The 12,954-nt window shown below is 45.4% G+C and overlaps 1 protein-coding gene across 5 annotated transcripts in view; it reads left to right on the top strand.

Annotated features, from left to right (window-relative positions):
* FLNB (filamin B) overlaps positions 1 to 12,954 on the top strand; it is an 85,262-nt gene that overhangs the window by 44,440 nt on the left and 27,868 nt on the right. For all 5 annotated transcript variants that reach the window (XM_084530381.1, XM_084530377.1, XM_084530380.1 and 2 more), the window contains exons 11-24: positions 484 to 681; positions 2,391 to 2,528; positions 3,644 to 3,770; positions 4,381 to 4,517; positions 4,934 to 5,127; positions 5,479 to 5,592; positions 6,139 to 6,282; positions 6,629 to 6,752; positions 7,017 to 7,177; positions 7,761 to 7,851; positions 8,106 to 8,275; positions 10,594 to 10,711; positions 11,432 to 11,694; positions 12,283 to 12,880. In XM_084530381.1, coding sequence (XP_084386507.1) covers positions 484 to 681; positions 2,391 to 2,528; positions 3,644 to 3,770; positions 4,381 to 4,517; positions 4,934 to 5,127; positions 5,479 to 5,592; positions 6,139 to 6,282; positions 6,629 to 6,752; positions 7,017 to 7,177; positions 7,761 to 7,851; positions 8,106 to 8,275; positions 10,594 to 10,711; positions 11,432 to 11,694; positions 12,283 to 12,880 — 2,577 coding nt within the window. The remainder of the gene's footprint in view (positions 1 to 483; positions 682 to 2,390; positions 2,529 to 3,643; positions 3,771 to 4,380; positions 4,518 to 4,933; positions 5,128 to 5,478; positions 5,593 to 6,138; positions 6,283 to 6,628; positions 6,753 to 7,016; positions 7,178 to 7,760; positions 7,852 to 8,105; positions 8,276 to 10,593; positions 10,712 to 11,431; positions 11,695 to 12,282; positions 12,881 to 12,954) is intronic.

Raw genomic sequence — 12,954 nt, 5'->3', positions numbered from 1 at the left:
TGGCCTCTGCAAGTGTCTGGAAAACCGTTTTTGTTGCGTGATGAGTTAAATGAAACCTGTACAGAGCAGGTGTCCGAGCAAAAGTGAGTATGTACAGAGAAGGATCCTTGCCCAGGCCAGGATGTCTGTTGTCTGAGCTCTTAATCTAAACTGCTCCAAAGCATGGAGCAATTGAATTTATGGTAAAGTTATTGCTAGTCTGTGACAGAGCAGTAGCAGTAGGGTAACCAGGCCACATGTGTATCCAGTAATGTAAGAAACCTTGTGGAGAGGGCCACGTAACTGGTCCTGTCAGTTTGATAGCTTCGTGGAGATGCCACCACGCTGTCTTGTCCCCACTGCTGGTTGCTGTCAGTAGAGGCTGAAAATTTAGGCAGTGCTCAGAGATGACAGCGGAGCTGAGCCCAGGTGCTGGCTCTGATCCTGACTGCAGCGCGCAGCTGTGGGGAAGCCAAGGCTCAGCTCGGCTGGTTTCCTTTGCAGGTGCCGGAGTGGGTGATGTGAACGTGGAAGTGGAGGATCCTCAGGGGAGAAGCCTTGCTGAAGTTACAGTAGAAGACAAAGGCAACCAAGTCTACCGCTGTGTCTACAAACCCGTTCAAGCCGGTCCTCACATTGTCAAAGTGACTTTTGCAGGGGAGGCAATTCCCAAAACTCCTTGCAATGTTCTCGTTGGAGAGGGTATGCTTTTTCAAAATGCACCTAAATGTAGATGGTCCATTTTCACCTTGGGTATGATCACAGAATATGCTTGAATCTTGCCTCGGGCCTTTTCTTTACCTTTCAACATCGTAGACCTGATTCACTGGGTCACCTGGGTGTTCACCTGGTCAGAACAGTGCTCTCTAACAGTAGCTTTTGCTGGGAGAGGTTTCTTTCTGCCTAGATCTCCTAAAAATTAAGCTGCCCTTTGTATTTTGTTGAGATGTTTTATGCAGCTATGCAGTATCTTGCTATTTTCCACCTTTGTTCCTCAAATTACTATATTTACAGTTTTCCTTCCTAACTGACACCTAACTTGCTTTCTGTTCCATCCTTACGTGCTCCTATGCTTTTAGATCTCTGCTCATCTCTCCTGAGCTACCCTCCATTTGTGGAATTTTGGACTTCACTGCTAATGGCTTCATAGTTGGTAAGAGGTGTGCAGGATGCTCCGTCATGTTTGCTTTTTCGTAAGCTTCTAGCCTGCAGCTTGTCCCAGCCAAGAGTGTTTTTCTTTCTGTTGGGGTTGGGGAAGAAAGTTGCAAGCAAACTGAAATGCTGTGTGACCCAGTCAGTGAAACTTGCTTAACCACAAACTGCCTGACTCAGTTGTGTAAGGGCTCCACCAGCCTTTCCCACTCCGAGGTAGGCTTGCTCACGTGTGCTCCCACCCCACCAGTTCTCAGAGCTAGCAGGTGGCATGCGATCTGCGCTTGTATCGTCCGGCACGGGACGTGTAGTGTGGTGTGGCTGCTGCCGGGGTGAGGGTAAAGGTTGTAAGCTACTGAAACATGTCAGAGCGTAACGAGCAGCTTGGCAGATTGGTGCTCCTGCTGTAAGCACGGCGTATTGTGGGGAAACGCATGTGGGGATGAAGCTACCGGGAAGCTGTGATTTCTCAGTCTTTTCAAACCCTTTAGGTCTCTGGAGTTGAAGACCACCCGATAGTTGGATTATTTAACGACAGTCGTTCCTAAGTGTGCGTTAAGTCTTTTTATGTAGCAGCTCTGCAGGCCTGGAGAAGCGCTTGGTGGCAAGCGTAAGGTTAAGCTCAGCCACATGTAGCCTTCTGCCCCGACCCGTGACTGCTGTGGTCTGCGGGGTCTTCATGGCCCTGCTTCTGTAGGTGTGAGCTGCCACAAGCAGGGGGCTGATGTGACAGCTCTTAAAGAAGCAAGTGCAGAACTTGGCTCCAGTAGTGGCTGCTGTTCCAGTCTGGTGCATCTGAAGGAACGGCACAATAACATTGTTCACTAGGGCTTACCTGCAAAGGAGAACTTCACCCCATACTGCAGCATGCCTCTACAAGTGGCACAGTCTAAAGAAGATTGTGCCTCGTACAGTGGATATCTGAGGGCAATATCCATGCAAAAAAATTGTTCTGGTAACTGGCATCAAATTAGAAAGCAACGTGGCTTCAGAGTTGCTTTACTTCTTATATGGCTCTTGTAGGGGTCCAGTGTCACCTGGCTGCACTGAATGCAGCTGTCCCAAAAGCTGGGGGACACAGACAATGGCAAGGCAGACTCTGTATGTGTTCTTCTTACTACCATAACATTAAGACTTGTGCTGCAAGCTCAGCTGTGGTTGCCCTGAGTCAACATTTAACTAAAGTTTGTTCCAAGCTGGCTAGGCTGCGTGTGTTTTGAGAATCAAAGGCTGCATTGATGTCTGAAATTCCCTTGCAGCCTGCAACCCGAATGCTTGTCGTGCCACCGGTAGAGGCCTGCAACCCAAGGGCGTCCGCATCAGGGAAACAGCTGACTTCAAGGTTGATACGAGAGCAGCGGGCAGTGGAGACATTGGCGTGACTATAAAAGGACCAAGTAAGTGTGGTGGGATGAGCTTGTGCTGTGGATGGGTTTTGGGGAAGGGAGCAAAGCAGAGATTGCGAGGAGGAGGAGCAGCGAGGAGATGGTGGCCTACTGGAACCGGTGGGGTTTGTATCACCACAGCATAACTGAGAAAATCCACACCACTGTCTGTCCTCCAAGCTTTATGGGCTCACATTGCATCTTTATCTGTCTGTAGGAGCAAGTCACACTCCAGGGTCTCTGGCAAGGTGGAAAAGCTGCCCTCATAAAGCTAGGAATGCCTTAGAGCAGCATTCTGGCTGCACTGGGTACTCAGCACTGCATGAGCAGGGAAGGAGAGGGTTGAGGGAACCTGCCAGCTGGCATGGAGACCTTCTGCCAGGATCTGGCCTCAGGTCCTTCACTCTGCCACGAGCTCAGCCCACAGCACAGCAGTGCAATGGGTGCACTGGTGGCTGCTGCCCTGTGCTGGGGGGTCCTGGGGCTGCCCAGCAGTGGCGGCTGTGCTGCTGTTCCCCATTCCCTGTGCCTGGGCTCAGGGAATGGCTTTGTTTGTGTTGTACTTTGAGTCAGTCACCTCCCCCCAGGCTGGGGCTGTATTAAAAGGTGCATTGTATTGCCTTCACCTCCTCCACCCGCACAGCCTTCTGACTGTGTGGCTTCGTGCGGTTACGGGGGGGCGGGGGGAAGCAGCAGCCGTAGCGATGTAAATTTTAGTGTATTAGGCTTTTCTCCCCAGATTCTTCATCTTGAAGAAAATGAAAAGTAGGCATTCCCTGCATACTTGTGGTTGCAAAGTCTGACAAATGTTAAGCTTTTTTGTTTTAACATATGACATGCATCATACTGCAGACTAAGAAAATAAAACACAAGGGAACCTATTAAGTCTGGTAACTTAAAATACTTTCTGCTGTATTTCTTCTGGAAGTGTTTGCTGTCTTTGTCCTAGAGGGCAACCAGAACTAACTTCCTTTATAACCTGACCTTTTTTTTTTTTTTTTTTTTCCTCTGGTGGGAGAAATTTATTCTTACAAGTTAAAATAAATACTAGAAAACATGAACTTGCCTGAGTAATTGACGGCAGGATAGAAGCTGTTAAGTTTAATGCTGAACTGATCTTTCAACAGAGGGCTTGGAGGAGCTTGTGAAACAAAAAGGCTTTATGGACGGTGTATATTCGTTTGAATATTATCCAGCTACCCCAGGGAAATACATTGTCACGATTACATGGGGTGGACACAACATTCCCAAAAGGTGAGTTACAAGTAGCATTGTTTGAGGTTTTTGTGTCATTCAGCAGGCTGTGTAGTTGGCAGGCTTTTAAAGCAAAGCTGACTTTTGAAGAAGCTCTGGTGGGACGTTTACAACCGGCAGTTCCTGTGACAGTTTATCTGCAGCCAGTTTTAGGGCTGCAGAGGCTTTGGGGAAGCTTTGAAGGGTGATTTGCATGAGTCTTGATAATCCCAAAATGGTGAATGCAAACCAAACCAACAAAAAATACCCAAACCAAAAATGAACAAACAAAAAAAAAACAAACACACAACCTTGGTGGCTCAGGTAACTCCTGCAGGTTGAACTTCACTGTGAGTTTCTGAAGGGATCAGTTATTTTAGTGTCAGAGACTACAGCAAGCAGTGCAAACCAAGTACTTGACACTCAGGATCTGTGGTGCGAGGTGTAAGTGCATGATACATTAGATGACCTCTCTGCTAGAAAGACTGTCTGCTGGGCGCTGTGCCATCACAAGATAGCATCTGTTAATTTGGGAAATCCAGTGTGAAGCCTCATTAAAATGCCTGGGGAAAAAGCATGTATGCTGTATGTGTCCGTGTTTCTAATTATGTGCTTTTCTTTTCTCTTGTAGCCCCTTTGAGGTTCACATAGGTCATGAAGCAGGTCCTCAGAAAGTACGAGCCTGGGGGCCAGGACTGCATGAAGGGATTGTGGGCAAATCAGCTGACTTTGTGGTAGAGTCCATTGGCACAGAAGTTGGCTCTCTTGGTATGTTACTTTACTTAATTTGCCTGAAATACTTAAATATTGCAATGCCAGTAACAAACTAATGAGAAAACTGAGAAGGAGTAAAACAAACTAAAAAAAAAACAAAAGCAAACAAACAAACAAAAAAAGCAACGAAAGCAGATCAGGAAGATGTTCTAGTCTAAACACAAATTTATATACCAGGGTGGAAGTCTGTACTGAAGGCAAGTCCTAGAGACAGGAGCATGCTTGTGACAGAGAATGTTTTCTGTGGTTTTGTGGGATGAGGTACAGAAGGAAATGATGTTGCTGAAGAAAGGAGATAGAGAGCATAAGGAATGGTTAAGGCTAATAAAAAGCAGTTTGGGGAAACAGTGTTAGATTAGCAGCCACCACAAACCTATTGTGCCGTTGATAAATAAGTGTTTCTTTTTCAGGCTTTGCAATAGAAGGTCCTTCTCAGGCTAAAATTGAATGTGATGACAAGAATGATGGTTCCTGTGATGTAAGGTATTGGCCCAAAGAGCCTGGTGAATATGCTGTGCACATCATGTGCGATGATGAGGACATAAAAGACAGCCCTTACATGGCCTTCATCCGACCAGCTTCAGGAGACTTCAACCCAGATAAGGTGGTGTATAGAGCTCACTGTGGCATTTGAGTCCTTGATAAAACTATTAAAAAAAACAACTATATGTTTCTAAAGCCTCCTGGTAACACACTAGACTCTGACTCTACTTACAGCTCTGAATTTGCCATGCTCCAGCCAGATATTACTCAGCTTTTTCTAATAATACTGCTGTGGTTTCAATTAAATATAATGGAAACTTGCTGAATTAGTCTAAATTATCAACTTTCAGACAAGCCTCTACTTGTATCCTGTGCTTCATGAATTTTGTGGGAAGGGAAGGTCTGTAGAAATAAATAGCTTAATTTTACTAATTTCTGGATTGCAAGCTAAGACTCTTGGTTTTGTTTTCAGGTGAAGGCTTATGGTCCAGGCTTGGAGAAAACTGGCTGTATAGTGAACAATCCTGCTGAGTTCACAGTTGAAACCAAGGATGCTGGAAAAGCGCCTCTGAAGATGTATGCGCAGGTAAAAAGCCAAAGGCAGAGATGTGAAACTCCAGCAAAAGGGCTTTAATACCATTGAGAAAAATGCCTTAAGTATTCCTACTCAATTACACACCACTTAATTCTGAGCATGTAATTCTGTTGCAGCTCTGTGCTTTGATCTGTATAATGTAGACAGGCAGCAAATCTAACTCAAGACAAGGTGACTTCTCCCTTAAGTATGAAACACGTGGCTTTACTTCTGCAGCTGGAGCCTCCTCAAAGAGGCAGGCTGTAATTTTCTGGAGTTGTCATTCAAAAGCACCTTGAGTGTCTTTGAGCCTGTGAATCTCAGGTGAACTTGTTGAAATATGTGTTGTGAGATGATGTTTGGAATGAGCAGTTTAGTTGAGGAAGACTTACAGGAGTGCAATCTGTATGTTTCTTCAGTGTTTCTGAGCTGCAGTTCTGAGGAAAAAAGAAAAAAAAAAAAAAAAAAAAAACATTTTGAAACATCCTTGGGATATTCAAATTATACAAAGGGTTTTTAAAGTACCTGACCCTTCTGCTTATATTCCCTGCTCTTTAGGATGGAGAAGGAAACCCTATTGATATCCAAATAAAGAGTAAACCTGACGGTGTGTTTGCCTGTTCCTACGTGCCAGTTAAGCCAATCAAACATACAATTTCTGTTGTCTGGGGAGGAGCCAACGTGCCCAATAGCCCATTTAGGGTAAGTACAGAAGGGGATATCACTACTTCTATCCAAGTAGGACACTGGTGCTTAAGACTGTGTGTCATTACATCTAGGATGATAAACCCCTTCTGTGATCCTGAAGAAAGTGTACTTGTCTGTTGTCTTTTGTGGGAATATTTCCACTTGAAAAGAACTTTCTGCTTTTACAAGCTTACATGTTGGAGGTCTCATATCAATCCAGACGCAGCCTGAGGGAGTTAGGGCAGTTTCTTCTTACCTTGGTACTGTTTTCATATAGCCTCTGCCCAAGTAATGCTCCAGCTTGACTCTGGTAACGAGCGTGATTCGGGTGTGTGATTCTGACCCTTGTCAATCCATACAGGTCCTGATAGGTCAGGGGAGTCATCCTCAGAAAGTGAAGGTGTTTGGACCTGGTGTGGAGAGAACTGGCCTGAAAGCAAGCGAGCCAACCCACTTCACTGTTGACTGCACTGATGCAGGAGAAGGTAAAGGCAACCTGGATTTTGCTGTGGTATCAGAACTGCAGGTCATGCAGGGGTGGGAATTAAGTTTTGTTTCCTGCTGCTGGTTTTCCTTTTTTTTTTAAACGGAAAAACCTCAGACAACAGAACACTAAAATGAATTGTGATGTGATCCATTTCATCAGTTAACGTGGTGACTTGTGCAGCTGCTGGAAATCAGAATGTGCTGGCTGTTTGGCTAGTGATATCTGTACCATCTGGTGAAAAACTTCCATTTGCTTTTCCTAGGTGATGTCAGTGTTGGAATTAAGTGTGATGCTCGTGTGGTCAGCGATGAGGAAGAAGACATAGATTTTGACATTATCCACAATGCTAACGATACGTTCACAGTGAAGTATGCCCCACCTGCCGCTGGGCGCTACACTATTAAAGTGCTTTTTGCAGGAGAGGTTTGTAATCTTTGTTTTACAGCCTAATATTTCCAGGGTCCGTGTTCTCTGGCTGCATAGCACCTGGCACTCAACAGCTGACTGTGGCAATGTACAGATGGCTCTTTTCACTTCCGCTTACATGCACCTTGTCTAGTCAGTGTTTTAAGAACTCTTTTCTCATACTTGAAGGTACACAAATAAGGGGGAGTTGGCTGGAGACTATGAAGTTCAAGCAAGTAATATCTTGAACTGGCATAGTGAGTGTGGTGTGAGTCATGGCTTACCTCCTAGGTCTAGAGGCAAGGAAAAGCTACATTCTAAATGAGAGAAAACCTATCTTACTCTCCAGGGAATTTGGGAATAAAAATAAGATCTTAAAGAAAAAAGTGGGAGAGGCCCCTGTAAGCAGTCCAGCTGTTAACTATGTCCTAGACTTTGAATGCTGCTGTTCAGTAAGGCAGAGCATTTAAATGAGGTGAAACTTTACTTAAGATGCTGCTGGAGATAACCATTTTAAGATGTTTCTGCTTTCATTTTATCTGTCTGGTTTGGGTAGTGAAGAGTGACATGGCTATGTTTAGAGCTGCATTTTCTATTGCAGGAAATTCCTGCCAGCCCTTTCAGAGTTAAAGTGGACCCTTCACATGACGCCAGCAAAGTGAAAGCTGAAGGACCCGGGCTGAGCAAAACTGGTGAGACCTAGGTTGAGATGGCATGGCTGGTGCTAGACCATGAGCAGCTGCTGCAGGGTGGCTGCTGCCTTGATGGATACTGCTGGGATTCAGCAATGCAGTGCTAGATAAAGCTGCTTGGGGTGGCAGACAATTGGAAATGGCTCTGCTCCCTTGGCTTTTTGCTTGAGCAGCATTTATAGGTACTGAATGCTTCTTGAGAAGAATTTCTGCGTGCGAGCTCTGTGTAAATTAGAATTAACATTTTTCTTCAGGCGTGGAAAATGGCAAGCCAACACACTTCACCGTGTTCACCAAGGGAGCTGGAAAAGCACCGCTGGATGTGCAGTTCAGCAGCCCTGTGCCAGGAGAGGCAGTGACAGATCTGGATATCATTGACAACTATGACTATTCCCACACCGTTCGGTACACTCCAATACAGCAGGTAGGTCTGACTCCAATAGGAATACAAAAGAGAATGTCTCATGTTGCTGTAATGCCGTGACTGCCTTCCCTGGTGCCTGTACGCAGGGGAATTTGTGGTTAAAGCCTGCCAGGATGTCCTGTTCCCTTAAGACAAAGCCTTCATGACACAGGGAATTAGAAGCTAGTGGTACAGATTTCTGGTTTAGTTATGGGTAACTTTTCACTGTTTAATTTCCTGGGACCAAGTGAGTTATTGAAGCAGCAGCACAGAGCTCATGTTGTCATTCCACACTGGTGATATCTACGTGCTGCCTTATCTGTTGAAAAGGAAAGGTGGCAATCCATCCCGGGGTCTGAAATCGAGCCAGCTGCTGCACAGCTGGCCTGGCTGCCGCCACCGTCTGCAGTGCTTTAATGCTGAGGCTGCAGTGTGCCGGCTTTCAGCGAGCCGCTGCTCTGCTGCAAACCAGAACAAGGTGAAAAAGCACAGCATTTGGGCGACAGTACTGCCCCTCACAAGTAGAAAAATAAAGGAATTGGTGCTGAACAGGGAATCTGGACCGCAGATCAAACACGTCAAAGTATTTGCCTGCATTTGAGGTTTGCCCTTGGGTTGAAAATAACTTCAGTCTAACATTTTGGTTCAGACAGATGCTTCCTAGCAACACCATTAAAGAGCTGAAAGTGGAAGCTGCTAATAACTAGAAGTATTTTTGCTTATGCTGTGCTTGTGTGTTTGTAAAGTGGTGTTAAACTCCAGAATGCCTAACTCATGAAGACACAGGCACTGTAGTGCTGAGATGAAAGTGTTTTGCTATCCCGAGTAAACAAGTGAGTTATTTAAGTCATCTGTAGTGACTTCCTTGAATGTAGACGTATAAAAATGGGCTGATATGGGGGACTGAAGCTTTATTTATCTGATAATACCAGATTAGCATTCTTGGGCTCATTGTAGAGCTAGCGTTTGTTTTTGGATAAAGTAGCTGCATGATCTCAGGATGTGGCTGGTGTGTCTATTTGGAGAAGCTTTCGCTTGTTCAGTCAGGGTTGGTATGCAGGAGGGAGCAAAGTAACCCGAACCCTGCGGGTGTGTATTGTGAGCAGTGACCATGCTTCATGCAAAGGGCAGAGGTGAGACAAGCCAGATACTGAAACCAGGTGTCCTCTGCGTAGGTTGTCCTCAGGGTTACTGCACCCCGGTGCCACAATTAGAAACCCTCTGGCTTATTGCCTCTGCGTGAGGGATAGTTTCATTAGTGAATGAGTTTGGATTTTATTAAGCCATGGGCAGACCTGGTAGCCTTTCACATCTTTCTTCGGTGTTTAAAAACAGTTTCAACTGCTAGACCGTGGCATTCAGATGCTGCAGGGGTAGCTCTGCAGTGCAGTGGGGAGCATCTCAACTGGTGATGTTTCAACAGTGGTGCAGTACAAGTCCCCTGGCTGCAGAGCGTGTGTGTACGTGGCTGTGTGGTGGAAATATGCATCTGAGGGAGCATGTTGGGTTGTGGAAAAGCTGTGGACTGACAAGAGATGCTCGCAGGTAGCAGTGGTAGGAAAACAGTGGTTAGAAAGAGGTGGAATTAGACTGTACAGTAATTAGTAGCCTTGCTTTTCCTCCAGCCTGTGAGTGCGTAGATCATTCCTGAACCCTGCCTTTTTAGGGCTCACCAGCAGAAGCTTACCTAAGAGCAGAGCGGTGAGACTCTGTACTCTTTAAAGAGCAGTGGGAGGACTGTCTAGGTAGTTAAATTCCTGAGGGACCACGTCAGCAGCAGAGGATCCTTGGTTTAATGCTGTTTACTCAGCCTTATCTCTCTCACTTGTGGTGTTGCTACAGCTACCCGTGAGTGTGTTTTCTAAAAACAACCAAGAATAATCATGGAAGCTATTCACTAGCTTGTGTGAAACATCCATGATCATTTCACTTGGGAGCTGAACCAGCCAAGAACGAAAAGTAAGCAAACAGTGAATATAGCTAAAATATGGACTGCAGTAGAAGAGAATAAAAGGAGCACACATCTTGGGCTGGAACTTGCCATGGCTGTGTGGTATTTCAGCCAAAATACACAAGAGCATTAATCTTTCTGACTTGTACAGCTTAAAGCCCTGGTATTTGAAATGCTGTAATAATACGGCCTCTTTGCAGGCTGGGCTCTGGCCTGGCCTCGGGGTGGGATACCTGGTCTTGAGGGCTGGGAGGGTGGGAGCCAGCCTGTGCTGCCTCTGTGCCAGGAGAAAAAAAAAGCAGATTAGGTGAAATGATTATGTACTGCTTGAATATTAGTGATCTGTATGAAGTGAGGCGTTAAGCTAACTCATAAATTCTCCAACTAGGGTCCAATGAAGGTCTTGGTAACTTACGGTGGTGATCCTATCCCTAAAAGCCCTTTCACTGTGGGAGTTGCTGCTCCGCTTGACCTAAACAAAATTAAAGTCAATGGACTCGAAAACAGTAAGTACGTGTGGGCTTGGAAGCCCCATAGCCTGCCTCTGAAGGGTCTCCTAGGGCTGTGCAACAGCCAACATGTTCTGCTAGAACATAAGTGGGCAAAACGAGCTTTTCTTTAACTTGCTGTAATCGAGGGATAAACCAGCTTCATGCCATTTCATAGCATTGCTGCTCTGGCTTAGCTGGTCCTTTAGAGGACTGAATTTCAATTTTCCTCTTTTTTTTGTTTTGTTTTGGAAAAAAAATATGTAGAAAAAAAAATGCGTAGTAAGGTTTGTGTTGGGATTTAGTCCCTTGTGGTGAACAGGACTGGGCTGTTCACCAAACCAGGAACCTGCTGATGAAATTGGTTTTCCTGGGGCTAGATCATTGTTCAAATATATGTAACTGCTACAGTGTGGAGTTTGATTCATACGGTCTCATTTTCTGAAAGCAGAACAACTTAGGGCTGTGAAATGTCGTGTTCCTGAAATGAGCCTCTATTACACTGTTAGGCCATGTTTTACAGCCTTGTTTAACACTGTAGCTTTGTAACTTCCAATTAGCCAGGGCACTTTGTTATTTTTTGTTTGATTCTTTTTTTTTTTTAATGTAGAAGGGCGTAGGCTGAGTAAGGCTCTGCCAGTGCTTGCTCCCTCAATGATATGTGCATTAGGGATTTCTTGGAGTATTGTCAAACATTAAGTACTCAATGTAGTAATGCGGATTTTGTCCTTTTTTCAGGAGTGGAAGTAGGGAAGGATCAGGAATTTGTAATTGACACCAAAGGAGCTGGTGGACAAGGTAAACTGGATGTTAATATTGCCAGTCCTTCAAGGAAAGCTGTGCCATGTCTGGTGGAGCCAGTTCCGGGTAAGGAGTGCAGTACGGCGAAATACATCCCAAGAGAAGAAGGACTGTACATGGTTGATGTGAGTTATGATGGCAATCCGATCCCAGGGAGCCCCTATACTGTGGAGGCCACTCTTCCTCCAGATCCCTCCAAGGTAAGGGAATGGTTAATGGCTGTAACAGCAGATAATGACTGAAAACTGAATTGTGTGCTATGGTACGAAACTTTTGGCTGAACTAGTCCCTGGAACATCCTTTCTCAGAGCGTTGTTTCGCTTGCAGACTCTGTGACTCATGGAAGTCATCCTTAAAACACTATTTGGAAACATTTTGAACTAATTAAGAATACCGCAGGCATCTTGCATAGTGTGGCACATGCAAGAATTGCTCCTAATTTAATAGAAGTTGGCTTCATGACTGTATCAAATGTATTAATTGAGATGTTTCTTTCTAAGGAAATAAATTTCAAGGAAAACTTGTCTACAGGTATCCAGTGTTCAGCATGTCTACCTCTTATATTCAGTGGCTGGACAAAAACAACTGTGGCAAGAGCACGGATATCCTTGTCTAGAAGCTTGTTTGGAGTAATGAGATACCAACTGTACAGTAAAGCTGGGAGGAGTGACAGACTTTGCTTTCTGTCTATTTTTAAGAGCTTGTTAGTCAAGTCTCACATACAAACAACTGTCTAGGTGGTCTGCAATAGCATGTGAAGTTAAGCTCAACTGCATATTCTCTTCTAGGTAAAAGCTCATGGCCCAGGTCTTCGAGGAGGCCTTGTTGGAAAACCAGCCCAATTCACGATAGATACCAAAGGGGCAGGAACTGGCGGTTTGGGTTTGACAGTAGAAGGCCCATGTGAAGCTAAGATCGAATGCTCAGACAACGGTGATGGAACCTGCTCTGTCTCCTATCTGCCCACGAAACCTGGAGAGTATTTCGTAAACATCCTCTTCGAAGAGGTCCACATTCCTGGTTCACCATTTAAAGCAGACATAGAAATGCCATTTGATGTCTCTAAAGTTGTTGCCACAGGCCCAGGTCTCGAACGTGGCAAAGTAGGTGAGGCAGGGCTGCTGAATGTCGACTGTACGGAAGCGGGTCCTGGTGACCTGCGAGTGGACATGGTGTCGGATACTGGCTCAAAAGCTGAAGTCCAGATTGATGACAACAAAGACGGGACCTACGCTGTGACATACGTGCCGCTCTCGGCTGGCATGTACACAATCAAGATGAAATACGGAGGAGAGCAAGTGCCTAAATTCCCTGCCAGAGTCAAAGTGGAGCCAGCAGTGGACACAAGCCGAGTTAAAGTGTTTGGGCCAGGAGTGGAAGGGAAAGGTGAGAATTACCCAGCTCTTGTCAGAGTTTGTAGGACTGAAGATCCTTTACCCTACACAGTCTGTTCCAAGCAA

The sequence above is a fragment of the Aythya ferina genome (genome assembly GCF_964211825.1).
Source record: "Aythya ferina genome assembly, chromosome: 10".
In the NCBI taxonomy this organism is placed as follows: Eukaryota; Metazoa; Chordata; class Aves; order Anseriformes; family Anatidae; genus Aythya; species Aythya ferina.
The sequence above is the reverse complement of the archived record's forward strand: the minus strand, read 5'-3'. Positions and strand labels throughout refer to the sequence as shown.